The sequence below is a fragment of the Berkeleyomyces rouxiae genome (assembly GCF_048999995.1).
Source record: "Berkeleyomyces rouxiae strain 22BRR77 chromosome Unknown BrBRR77_ptg000009l, whole genome shotgun sequence".
Taxonomy (NCBI): Eukaryota; Fungi; Ascomycota; class Sordariomycetes; order Microascales; family Ceratocystidaceae; genus Berkeleyomyces; species Berkeleyomyces rouxiae.
In genome coordinates, this window is record NW_027396499.1 from 1,027,874 (window position 1) to 1,040,600 (window position 12,727).

At 52.9% G+C, this 12,727-nt stretch overlaps 6 protein-coding genes across 6 annotated transcripts; 4 read left to right on the top strand and 2 right to left on the bottom strand.

The window, feature by feature from the left end:
- Positions 1-510: 510 nt before the first annotated feature.
- BROUX77_006869 (uncharacterized protein) lies at positions 511-3,485 on the top strand (the record flags this gene model as incomplete). Its single annotated transcript, XM_073751901.1, has 2 exons — positions 511-527; positions 617-3,485. 2 exons carry the CDS (start codon positions 511-513, stop codon positions 3,483-3,485), a joined length of 2,886 nt encoding a protein of 961 aa, XP_073603016.1.
- Positions 3,486-4,044: 559 nt separating this feature from the next.
- Positions 4,045-4,541, top strand: BROUX77_006870 (uncharacterized protein; the record flags this gene model as incomplete). The annotated part of the gene is made up of 4 exons (XM_073751902.1): positions 4,045-4,058; positions 4,123-4,270; positions 4,334-4,436; positions 4,510-4,541. 4 exons carry the CDS (start codon positions 4,045-4,047, stop codon positions 4,539-4,541), a joined length of 297 nt encoding a protein of 98 aa, XP_073603017.1.
- Positions 4,542-4,795: 254 nt separating this feature from the next.
- On the bottom strand, positions 4,796-7,414 carry BROUX77_006871 (uncharacterized protein; the record flags this gene model as incomplete). Its single annotated transcript, XM_073751903.1, has 1 exon — positions 4,796-7,414. The coding sequence occupies one exon, from the start codon at positions 7,412-7,414 to the stop codon at positions 4,796-4,798; it is 2,619 nt and encodes an 872-aa protein (XP_073603018.1).
- Positions 7,415-7,880: 466 nt separating this feature from the next.
- On the top strand, positions 7,881-8,935 carry BROUX77_006872 (uncharacterized protein; the record flags this gene model as incomplete). Its single annotated transcript, XM_073751904.1, has 3 exons — positions 7,881-8,124; positions 8,191-8,546; positions 8,624-8,935. 3 exons carry the CDS (start codon positions 7,881-7,883, stop codon positions 8,933-8,935), a joined length of 912 nt encoding a protein of 303 aa, XP_073603019.1.
- A 666-nt stretch (positions 8,936-9,601) lies between these two features.
- On the top strand, positions 9,602-10,223 carry BROUX77_006873 (uncharacterized protein; the record flags this gene model as incomplete). The annotated part of the gene is made up of 4 exons (XM_073751905.1): positions 9,602-9,612; positions 9,688-9,853; positions 9,937-10,019; positions 10,139-10,223. The coding sequence occupies 4 exons, from the start codon at positions 9,602-9,604 to the stop codon at positions 10,221-10,223; spliced, it is 345 nt and encodes a 114-aa protein (XP_073603020.1).
- Positions 10,224-11,041: 818 nt separating this feature from the next.
- Positions 11,042-12,292, bottom strand: BROUX77_006874 (uncharacterized protein; the record flags this gene model as incomplete). Its single annotated transcript, XM_073751906.1, has 1 exon — positions 11,042-12,292. The coding sequence occupies one exon, from the start codon at positions 12,290-12,292 to the stop codon at positions 11,042-11,044; it is 1,251 nt and encodes a 416-aa protein (XP_073603021.1).
- Between the last annotated feature and the right edge of the window lie 435 nt (positions 12,293-12,727).

A 12,727-nucleotide genomic window follows, 5' to 3' on the forward strand; every position in this document is an offset into this window, starting at 1 on the left:
GAGGCCGGGGTAGCGGCCTGGCCGTCTCACACGCCTCACATTGGAGCATGAAGAGGCGGATCTAAGCTTTAGACAAAGCTTCACAAACAATGAGCAGATCAAATATACTAATATGTCACTCAATGAAGTCTAGATAATCAGAACAACAGTCAACTAGTGTGTTCTAGGCTGTCGACAGGGATCATGATACTAGTTTGCCAAAGCAGGATCATTTAGCTCCCGCAGGTTCGACAACCCATGTGCTTAGGGTTAGAACTTTTCACCGCCTTATGGTCTGGAAAGTTTGGAACCTACAGATTCTGCCATCCAACGATAGGAGCGATAAGAAAAATTTCCCAGTTTTAGCATAGAGTTTACATGCCGCCAAAGCCCTCCAAAAGCGACTGCAAAGGCGTGAAGAAGGCGACGGACTCTGTTTTTGTCTGCTGTTGCGCCCCATTTCACATTTTTAAATTTCTACTCTGAGAGGATACATTTGACCAGCGCATCTTCAGGTGCACTGTCGTAGCCATGGTTAAATCATACTTGTATGTCAGCGCTGGCTGTGATGCGCCCACCAACCTCCTCCCTCCCCGGCCACCACTTCTTGCTAACCCGTGCTCTTGCTTGCATGTAGAAAATTCGAGCACTCCAAAGCTTTTGGCGTTGTCTCTTCCGCTTACTCGAATCTTGTATGGTCATCTAACAGCCTGGGCACTGGCGCCGGCCTTGCCTTTACCGGAGCCAACGAAGAGGTTCTCTGTTGGGACATCAAGAAGGGCGAGCTGTTGAGCCGCTGGAAAGATGAAAAGTGTTTTGCGCCTGTAACCGCCATCGCCCAATCACAGACTGATCCCGACATTTTTGCCGTCGGCTACGATGATGGCACAATCCGCCTCTGGGACAGCAAAATCGCGACTGTTATTGTTAGCTTCAACGGCCATAAGTCCGGCATTACGATTCTCGTGTTCGACAAATCTGGTGTGCGCCTCGCTAGTGGCTCCAAGGATACCGACATAATCGTGTGGGATCTGGTCGCCGAAGTGGGTCAGTTCAAGCTGCGCGGTCACAAGGACCAAGTCACCGGTCTGCGCTTCGTCGAGCCCGATGCCATGGTACAGGACGAGGAAAACCCCGATGCCATGGCTGTTGACTCTGAGACGCAAGCCGACGGCTTCTTGTTGTCGACCGGCAAGGACTCGCTAATAAAGCTGTGGGATTTATCGTCTCGCCATTGCGTCGAAACGCACATTGCCCAGACCAACGGCGAGTGCTGGGCACTTGGCATGGCGCCCGACTACAGTGCCGCCATTACCGCTGGCAACGACGGCGAACTTAAAGTGTGGTCGATAGACACGCTGACGCTCCTTGAGTCGACAAAACGCGCCGACCTTGACCCCGCGACCAAGTTTTTGACTGATCGCGGCACCCTACACAGAAATTCCAAGGACCGCGCTGTTGCTGTCACATACCATCCGCGGCGAGAGTACTTTGCTGTGCACGGGTCAGACAAGAGCGTTGAAATCTGGCGCGAGCGCAGCGAAGCCGAAATCAAAAAGTCTCTAGTGCGCAAGCGCAAGAGACGGCGTGAGAAACTGGCCAAGGAGGGCAAGGCCGCCGAGGCCGAGGCCGAGGCTGATAGTGCTCCAGTCAACATGGCGGACGCCGATATCTCGGACATATTTGCTTCCTATGTCATTGTCAGAACATTTGGCAAGGTGCGATCGGTTGCTTGGGCTTTGAATAAGGGCGTCAAGGACATGCAGCTGGTTGTTGGCATGACAAACAACCAGATCGAACTGTACAATGTGCCAACCAAGGAACGGGCAGCCAAATCCAAGAACGACGACCTTCCCGAGTACACCAAGACCCAGAGCGTTGAGCTACCAGGTCATAGAGCAGATATTCGGTCCGTCGCTCTGAGTAGCGACGACAAGATGTTGGCAACAGCCTCCAATGGTAGCTTAAAAATCTGGAACGTCAAGACATCAACTTGCATTCGCACCTTTGAGTGTGGCTATGCCCTGTGCTGCGCTTTCCTGCCGGGTGACAAGGTGGTGATTGTTGGAACCAAGACGGGCGAGCTTCAGATGTTTGATGTGGCCTCGGCTACCGTCCTTGAGAACATGGCGGCTCACGAGGGTGCCATTTGGTCCCTGCAGGTGCATCCTGACGGCAAGTCGGTGGTCACTGGTAGCGCTGATAAAACTGCCAAGTTCTGGAACTTCAAGATTGTACAAGAACTGGTTCTGGGCACTACGCGCACTACACCACGTCTCAAGCTGGTGCAGTCGCGTGTCCTCAAGGTGTCTGACGATATTCTATGCGTCAAGTTCTCGCCAGATTCCAAGTACTTGGCTGTCGCCCTGCTAGATAACACCGTCAAGGTGTTCTTTGTTGACAGCTTGAAGCTGTACCTTAATCTCTATGGCCACAACTTGCCTGTCCTAGCCATGGATATTTCTTACGACAGTAAGCTCATTGTGACGTCATCTGCCGATAAGAAGATCCGTATCTGGGGTCTGGACTTTGGCGACTGCCACAAGGCTTTACACGGTCACCAAGACAGTATTCTGCAAGTAGGCTTCATCCCCCATCACGCTGATGGCAATGGCCACCATTTCTTCAGCTGCGGTAAAGACCGTGCTATCAAGTACTGGGATGGCGACAAGTTCGAGCACATCCAGCGCCTTGACGGGCATCACGGGGAGGTGTGGGCCATGGCTGTCAGTCACGGCGGCCGCTTCCTGATCACTGCCTCACACGACAAGAGCATTCGTGTTTGGGAGGAGACTGACGAGCAGATTTTCCTTGAGGAAGAGCGCGAGAAGGAGATTGAGGAGTTGTACGAGAGCACTTTGACGACATCTCTGGAGAAGGATCCCGAGGCCGAGGGCGAGCAAGATGCCGAGGTTGGCGCCGCTACCAAGCAGACCGTCGAAACGCTCATGGCTGGTGAGCGTATCACTGAGGCGCTGGAGATGGGCATGGAAGACCTGATGCTGTTCAAGCAGTGGGAAGACGCCAAGCTGGCTGACCCGCGCGCGCCGCCGCCGCAGCGAAACATGGTGTACCTAGCGCTTGGCAACATCAGTGCCGAGCAGCACGTGCTCAACACATTGCAGAAAATCAAGGCGGCGGCACTGCCCGACGCTCTGCTGGTGCTGCCGTTTGCGACGCTGCCGGCCATGTTTACTTTCCTGGACCTATTCGCGCAGCGAGGCATGAACATTCCGCTGACGTGCCGCGTGCTCTTCTTCATGCTCAAGACACACCACCGCCAGGTCGTGGCCAACCGCACGATGAAGGCCATGATGGACCGCATTCGCACGCACCTGCGCCAGGTGCTAAAGAGCAAGAAGGACGAGGTCGGCTTCAACATTGCGGCGCTGCGAGTCGTGGGCATGCAAATTGAAGAGAACAGTGTAAAGGACTATGTTGATGAGAACTGGGACGCCGACCAGGAGAGTAACGTTCGCAAGCGAACGTTTGTGCAGGTTGCTTAAAGCAGGCGAGAGATTGCGTGGGACGGGTATTCATATTAGGCACATCATATCGTGTTGAATGTGCTGTGCTTTTGAGTGTTTTTGTTCATCATGGGTTGCTGGAGTTTATTAAAATATACATTATGGTTTAAGATAAACCAAACTTGACATGACTATTCGTAACTAACCAACGGAAATGCATCATCTCAAGCCTATTATGTATGGATGACTGACAGGACGTTGGTTGCTAGCTGGTGCAACCCGAACCGGCTAAAGTCGGGCTAAATGCAGAGTGCCACTGGCACCTCAGCCTTGGGCCAAATCCTCCAACCATCCTGAAGCTGTGACGTATTTTGCTGCTGTCGCATTGAGCCTCACATTGAAGCACACAAAAGAACCGGCGTAACACAGCAAGTTCTTGATTATCGGAGTCTATTGCTGTCATTGTTTGGGACTATACATTTGACTCTGTGTTGGTGACATAGCGAAAGGACAAAACCAGGCTTCTTATTCGGCCCCTCCTAAAACTCAGAACCTCTTCACCCTGATTTACTCGGTGGCATCTTCCTAGCCTGCAATCATGCTCTTCTTCAGGTAACCAAAAGCCGCTGAAGTTCTGAAGATATTGCCAGAAATGCTAATCAGACGCCCCGTCTAGCTTCTTCAAAACGCTTATTGGCCACGAGGTCACTGTTGAGCTCAAGAACGACATCCAGATCCGCGGCACGCTGAAGAGTGTCGACCAGTACCTGAACATCAAGCTGGAGAACATTTCTGTCGTGAACGAGCTCAAGTACCCGCATCTGGTAAGGAGGAGTCTTTCTGGGTTGTTTATTTCCTGCGGTCCTGTCTGCTAACCAACCACACAGAGCTCCGTCAAGAACGTCTTTATTCGTGGCTCTGTCGTGCGCTATGTGCATCTGCCCCCGAACAACGTCGATGTGCCTCTGTTAGAGGACGCGACGAGAAGAGGTAATTCACGAGACGCCCTGCCGGCTGGGGGATTGCGATTTTCGAGTGTAGATCATACTGACACACTGTGTAGAAGCGGCTGCGCAGCGGGAAAAGGCGAAATGAATGTAGCGCGGATAGACACGAAAACACAACTCATCATGACCAATTCTTCTTTTCTAGCACCAATGCCTGGCGTCTACTATCGGCTGGCATTTGCGTTTGCTGGATATCCTCTTATATACCAAGCCATTTCGATTTCTTTGTCTTGCTTATCTAGAGTTCTAGCGGGATCCTATGTTCGGCTTTATTGATATTGCTAATGTTCAGTGCCGTACTCTTGCGTGAATGCATATATACTACTCTAATGACAAACATGCTCACCACCACACCCCACCTCCTTGGCCTGTTTTCCCATCCCAGAGAGCCACGGTCTTCTTGGCATCTTCATCGCCTTCTAGAGCCACCAGCAATCCACCCTTGCGTCTCTCAGCAATCCACCGATCCGTCCAAGCCTTCATCTTCTTCCTCGTTGCATCGCTGCCAACATTCACAGTCGGTACAATACGTTCAATGTTGAGCGACATAACGAAGAGCGCCAGCTCGCGGAAGCTGCTGTGCTCGCTGTATGGCACACCTAGGCACAGAGCCGTTTTGGTCGCGCCGCGCGCCGCTGTGATGTCTGCCTTGCCGAACCGCGCGCGCCAGTACGCCCCGTGCAGCAGCTGTGCCGTTGCCACCTGGCCCGGCTGTGCGTTGGCCGGTGGCGCCGTCGATCCGTCGTGGCAGACTGCCGGTGGGCGGTATGTCCAGCCTGAGGGGCGGAAGGCCACGACGCGCGAGAACCGAGTGCCGTAGTTGCGCCGGTAGTCCTCGATCACGTCGGTGCGGATGTCGCCAAGTGTCTGGAGATGCACCTGGGCGGCAAAAGGGTCTGAGGTAAGCAATTCTGTGAGCTCGGGGTCATCGAGAAGCTTGCAGATGGCGAGCTTGCGTGCAGGGGCAAATATCTTAGTCTTCATGGCTTTTGCGATACCGATACACACGCGTTCCTTTCCAATAGAGTATGTGCCACAGATTATGAGCAGCTTTTTGTCCGGTGCCATGAGGAGAGGGGTTTGAGTCTTGGCTTGGGCATTGGCACCAAAGAATTTGCTGACGGTGGCGGGAGCAGACTTTTTAGGCTTGGTTCCTTTTTGTAGGCGATCCCACACCTCGCACGGCACATCTGGGTTTGCTGAAAGTTCGGAACATAGTTCGGCACAGGCATCAATGACATCCTTCTGTGGTGGGAAGGCGTATCGTGGGTCCAGGTAGGTTGTATCAAGATAGCAAATATCAATTTTTTGCTGTTGTGCCTTGTTAGATACCGCATCGATGACTTCTGGTCGCAAGAGTGGATGTGTGACGTGGTCAGCGCATGCTCTAAAGTCACCGCAGTGCAAAATACGTTGTCTCTTGGTTGCAGTCGGTGTTATCTTCTTTTCAAAGAGAAAAAGGGAGCTTCCGGGGCAGTGGTTTGCTGAGATCATGGTCACAGTAACGCCGTCTGTACCGGGGACTTCAATGCAGACGTCCCATTCAAGTTCCACAACCCACTTTGCAGCAACACGGAGCTGCTTCTTCATCAGAGCACCGGTAATCTTGCTGCAGTAGATAGGCCCATGGCACCAACTGGAGCTCAACCCGATGTAGTGGTCGCTGTGGAAGTGGCTAAGAAAATATGCCTTGCAACCTTGAACAGCTCCATAGCGGAAGGCATCAACACAGATCGAGAAGCCAGGCATTATTTTGTAGAACGGACACACCCTCGTGTGCGCCGGCTTCCCCTTGGACGCTTGCTCTTGGCTGGCTGCTTGCGACCAGGCCTTGTTCTCGACACGGGCGGTCATTAGTTTGGAGAAGGCCGAGGAGGCGGTGCCACCAGTAGGAAGTGACGCCTGAATGGGATTTGCCTGGCCTGGACGTGGAACAGCGGCCTTAGAGGCGAGACTTGTGGTGTGATGCTGGACGACAGGTGGTGACAATGAAGAAGCTGGTTGTGATTGGTGCGAAGTTTTTGGTTTCGTAGGGAGTGGTGTAGGCTTCCCATCAAGGCAAGAGTTGACGTGTCGGGTGGCCTCATCGGAGGAAGCGAATTCCAGAGAGCCACAACAGATCGGGCAGGTCGGCTTCTCATCCTCGTTCCCATCACAAAAGTCGTCATCGTCATCAGATAGCTCGATTCCATCCAAGACGGCCTCCTTCCGGCTTAGCTCGCGCATAGCTCGCATGGCCTCAAACTCTTCTTCTGTAACGTCTAGGGAATCGCCAATGAAAAGGTCATCGTTGTCATCTAGCAGGTCGTCTGAAGGATTCATAGTGGTTTTGATGGTTGTTTGCGGCAGCCCCTTTTCGTTTTTTAATAAGGGCATAGATGGCTGGTTTCGCAGAAGTTCTTCCAAGACTGTAGTTTCATTCGGGATAAATGGTTTTACTGGAGATGAGCACGGCGGTCTTGAGTGAGACTGAAATTCCGGCGAATGTTCATCGGGGCCGGCTAGTGATTCTGTGTCACTATCTGAATCTTCAAGGACAAAGCCACCGACTTTGTTTGCTCCCCTGAACGGAGACAATTGCACAGAGACGTGGGGTCGAGGTAGATGTGACGGAAGATCCAACTCAGATGTAGCCCCGCAGTCGGGTGTTGAAGGCAGCTTAGACTCGAGGCTTAGTTTGCGGCGTTTTACAGGTGAGCCCGACTCATTATATCGGTCGTAGGGATCGTCTTTCACCCGGTCCTCTGCTTCATCACCAGCCGCACTCAGGGTCGACATGGTCTTAGCATCTTCCGACATGAACAGTACATCTTGGTCGACCTTTTTGAAGAAGCTCAAGATGGTGGTTGTTGGTTTGGCCTTCTTCTCCTTGGCCGCCTTGGCTTCTTCGGGTGTGAGTTTCTGGAAGGTGAGCTTAGTCTGCGCTGGTTTCTTCCGTTTCCCAAAGTCAAACTTTGTCATTTTGTGTTGTGAGTTTGCGTGGAAATGTGCCTGAGCAATCACGAAATCACAGAGACTGCGAAATTCACGGGTGACTAGAAATACGCAATACGCGGGACCATGAAGTCCGTCGCAGCTGTTGGTTCACGTAAGCGACGCCAAGTCACGTGGGTACTTTAAGTGGGGCAGAGCCAGGCGACAAGGTCTGGCGTAGGTGCCCCGGCCGAGGCGAAAGCTTTGGATAGTGAAGAGTTGCTGACTGAGAGACCTTGTGGAACCTCGAGCAAAAGAAATCGACGACCGGAGGACTAGCAAATTCGCTCTTCTTGTCATCACTGCAACCTTGACCGTTTTCTGGCGACAAATACTTGTCCCACGCACCCGATTCTCCTCCGCCGTGAGCATCACCAAGACGAACCAAGCTTGTCCGAGCTGCACCGAACTCCCCCACACGATTTAATACCAGCCACTCTTCTCCCCGAACACAATGGAGCGGAATCCTATGGAGCAGTACATGCGCAAGCTCCGCGACATGGCTCAGTCCCAGACTGGCCGTCGTGGCGGCGGTCTCCCCCGCGGCACCCCGCCGGGAAGTGGGCTGATTGCCGGCTCTCTTCTCGCCTTTGCCGGCTCGTATGTGTTTTACAATGCGCTGTTCAACGTGGACGGTGGTCACCGTGCGATCAAGTACACTCGTCTGGGCGGTGTGAGCAAGCAGATTTACAGCGAAGGCAAGCCTCAATCCGATGTTGATGTTAGACGGTGTGGGCTCACAGGCTAACATGTGCACTCTCTAGGAACCCACGTCATGATCCCGTGGTTCGAAACGCCTATTGTGTTTGATGTGCGCGCCAGACCACGCAACGTCGCCTCTCTTACCGGCACCAAGGATCTGCAGATGGTCAACATTACGTGCCGTGTGCTGTCCCGGCCCGAAGTGGCGGCGCTGCCGCAGATCTACCGTACGCTGGGCGTCGACTACGACGAGCGCGTGCTGCCGTCGATTGTCAACGAAGTGCTGAAGAGCGTCGTTGCCCAGTTCAACGCCAGCCAACTGATTACCCAGCGTGAGATGGTGGCGCGCCTGGTTCGTGAAAACCTGGCGAAGCGTGCGGCGCGGTTCAATATCTCTGTCGACGATGTGTCATTGACGGTAAGCTCTCTCTCTCTTTTACGGACGCACCAAAGTGCCAGATTTCCCTGGGAAGACTGCTAACAAACCATCTACAGCACCTTGCCTTCTCGCCCGAATTCACAGCCGCCGTCGAGGCCAAGCAGATTGCCCAGCAAGAGGCCCAGCGCGCCGCCTTTGTCGTCGACAAGGCCCGCCAGGAGAAGCAGGCTATGGTTGTCAAGGCCCAGGGTGAGGCGCGCTCTGCCGAGCTGATTGGTGAGGCCATCAAGAAGAGCAAGGCGTACCTCGATCTGAAGAAGATTGACAATGCCCGTGCCATTGCCTCGCTGATCCAGGAAGGCGGCGGCCGCAACAAGCTTCTGCTGGATGCCGAGGGTCTGGGCCTGAACGTTTTCGAGGAGAAGTAGACACAGCTTTTCTGTGCCAACACAGAGCTAAGGGGATAGATTGGGAGGTCCCGTGTACTACTACTATTAACTACTACTATTCTCGTGAAGTCTGGGGCTAGTCAAGCCGAGCTATGTCGATGCTGGAGAGACTCGAATAGCTACTGAAATCTCCACTGTATTTTACCAATAGCCAAGATATCTGTTCTCTGCATTTCTAAAGTAATTGGCCAAAAGTTTAACCCCGCTCACACCGAGGCGTTAGGAAACCATTGCGTTGTCGAGTTGTAGTTTGAAGGCTAAGAGGGCGGTTATCGTCTCATAGAAAATTGAGCGTGGAGAAGTAAGCTGAGAGAGGGGGATCAACAGAAGCCTATTTATATTGTACATCAGATGCATCGCATGTGAAAATTCGCCTCCAAAATCGCAAACTAGCCTTGTCACCTGTCTGGCTTCAGTGACGCCACTTTTTTCAACGGGATAAAAGTGCCCCGCAAAGAGCCGACCCCTCTAAGGGTTCCCCAAAATACAGCGCAGTCGCTCCAGAGCCTATTTTAACGCCGCCTCTTCTATTGTTATAGGCCTGCCCTCACCGCTACACACCACATCTCGCCGACTGCTCGTCTTTTTTTTGCTTCCACGTCTGCTTTCTGCTCCAACCAAGCTTCTTCCTCGCCTTCGCCCACCATGCTTATCAAGTACGTCCGCCTGCGTTGCCCCGCCGCCTGACTGAACCGCCCCGACTGACCTCTTCTTCTTTCTCTGCGCCCCAGAGTACGCACCCTCACCGGCAAGGAGATTGAGCTCCAAATCGATCCCGAATACAAGGCATGTCCCGGTCCCCCTTTACTCTTCTTTCTTCCGACCCGATTAGCCGGCCAGCGACCCATCAGTCTCGGACCCCGCCCCTCATGGCTATGCTATCGGCAATGGCCCATTGTCTACCCTGAGCCCTTGCCCGACAGCCGGTTTCGCCAGTGTAGCGAGAGATATAACTAACTGCTCGTTTATTTCCTCTGCAGGTCCTTGAGATCAAGGAGCTCGTCGAAGAAAAGGAGGGAATCCCGCCGGCCCAGCAGCGCCTGATCTTTGGCGGCAAGCAGATGTAGGCCCTCTCCCAAATGCGGCATCCCCGCCGAGGAACAAGCTTTCCCTCCCTCTACGCCGTCATAATCACGGCTATCGCTAACACACACTCTCTTTCTTTGCGACGTGCTTGCGCAGGACCGACGACAAGACCGCCAAGGAATACAACTTAAATCCTGGCGAGACTCTGCATCTTGTGCTTGCTCTGCGTGGCGGCTTCTAGCGTCAATGATACCATTTCTCTCACCTTAACCGCCGCATCCGATCTACAAATACACACATGACATACATATCTCTACACCGACACCGAGCTACTAAACTACAACCAAGGCAGAGCCAAACTAGCGTCTAGCACAGTCACATCTGTTTGCACAGTACTCATAGCTGGGCGGATCGCAAGTGCCAGGAAAGGCCCTCCTCGTTGCTTTTTTACACGGTCCATGAATGACTGGAACTTGTATGAATGGTAGTACGGGCCACAATCTAGTCTTGACTCTTGGCCGTGAGACTCGACAGCCTTCAACATGTTTTCAGTACCATAGTTTCAGAGTATACCGCAGCACGCCCTGCAGATTATCACGATATTCATAGAGTAGAAATGTGGAAAATACACATTGATGTTGGAGACTATAAAAATCATGATATTCAGTGTGAACATCAACTAAATAATGAACAAAGACCTCCAGCGCCATATAAATAGCCGACACATCATGATGCGCAAATCGTTTCCCACTGCACTCATTCAATATATCAAGGCTGAAGTTACGAGCGGCATAAGAGGGAAAAAGTGCAAAAGATAACACATCCGACAAAAAGGTACAGGCTCGGCATGGTATAATTACTGCAGAAGATAAAAACAAAGAAGTAGCAATGGCATGCTTGGATATCAATGAAAAACAAGACAAACGCCTCGATGAACAACTCCCAAAAAAAGGACAACGCTAAAATGCAAGATACATCCAAAAGAAACAGACGCCAACACGTAGCTCAAGACAGATTTCCCCAATCATCAAGCGGCAACAGAGCTAAAGCACAGGCCTCCTAAGCCTGGCTCTCTTTGGAGCTCCCCGCTTCGACAACCTCGGCCGTCCCGACAGCCGTCACAGGCGTTGGGCGAGGCTCGTACCGAACCTTGGAAGTCATATTGGTCTTGGACTTGGCAAGCATCATACTTCCCAGTCGGCCTATTTTGGGGCGAGTTGCGGGATGGGCCTTTGGCTTGGCGGCGGGCGGGGTTACAGCCGACGGTACAGACATATGCTTGTCTTGGGAAGTGGGTGGGCTCCTCTTTATTGACGCAGAAAAACTCGAAGAGGTGGGCGACAGCGAAGGCGATAAGGACGAGGGGGCTTGGGGCGAGTTTCGTGGCCGCTGGATGGGCCGCAGCGAGGAATCCGGCTTCCTGGGGCGGGGCCGGAGCGCAGATGGTAGGCGCGTGTTGACAGAAGCTACGACGGGCTTCTTCACCGGGTGGAGACCGTCCGGCGCGGCAGACTTGTCGTCAAGCTTGCGCTTACCGGTGCTAATGTGATCCAAAGGGCGCATGAGCGGACCAAATGCGCCATTGGAAGCTGGGAAGCCTGAGGATCCCGCGGCGCTAGCAGAACTGGCCGCAAGGCGCTCTCTACGGAAAGGGTCAGACCGTTCAGGGCAGGGCGCGGGGCGCTTCGACATGAATATGTTGGCGCGGGATGTGGGCCTGTGGGCGCCAGAGTTGGCGTTTTTGGCGTTGCTGTCATGTTGGATATCTCGGCGAAGTTGGCGGAGGCTTTTTAGACCAGAACTCTTGGGCAGAGGTCCCTGAGTTACTTTGCTGGCGCCTCCCTGACGGGACATGAAGCCACCGCCGCCACCACCGTTACCACTGCTACTGACATTGGTGATGCGGTTCTTGAGTCGGACAGAGCTTACCTTGACAATAGGAATCTCTGCCTTGGCGATGCTGTTATATCCGCTAGAAAGCTTACGAGCAGCTTCATCTTTGTCCAGCTGGTCATAATGCTCGCATATCCTGTAAATATCCATGTATGGAAGGCTACTGGTCAGGAGCTCCGGACGCCTCCGGACTTGGAGGGGCCAGGATTCACGGATGATGCGTTCCCACGCCTTGGCAGCCATGCCCTCGTCAATGTACTTGGCAGACTGCAGCATTTCTTGGAGGTGATAAGCATTCTTGGCCTCATGAATGAGTTCCTTGACAATGGAGAGGTGGGCTGGTAGGTTACCCAACGAAGAAACCCGGCTGGAGTTTTGGCGAGCCAAAGAACTACATTGTTCAACAAGAGTAATCATCTTGAAAATAAACAAAGTCAAAAAGCCGATCGGAAACGGTCCGTTGTGATGTTGATATAACAAAGTGAGTTTGGCGATAAACTGAAAGACAAGAGCAGAGCCCGAGATGATGGCCGGGGGCGTCGCCTTTTTAAGTTCATTTCTTGACAGCACTGAAGCCAAGTGCCCTGGAAGTTGGCAACGAAAAAAGGGCTCCTCAATGAAGCTGGATCGGTACTGGTCCTGCGAACTAGCGTGCCCGGAGCCTGGAAACCATCTAGCACACACTATACGTGAAGGGCTTGGGCCTGATCCGTTTTGAGATGTAGTCTTCTAGGTCCAAGCTAGAAAGAAACGAGGTAGCTTTCAGAGATTTCCCCGCTATAAAAAAACAATTCTGTGATGGCGTCGAAACAATGACACGATATACGCGTTTGGCGATGATGACGATGACGG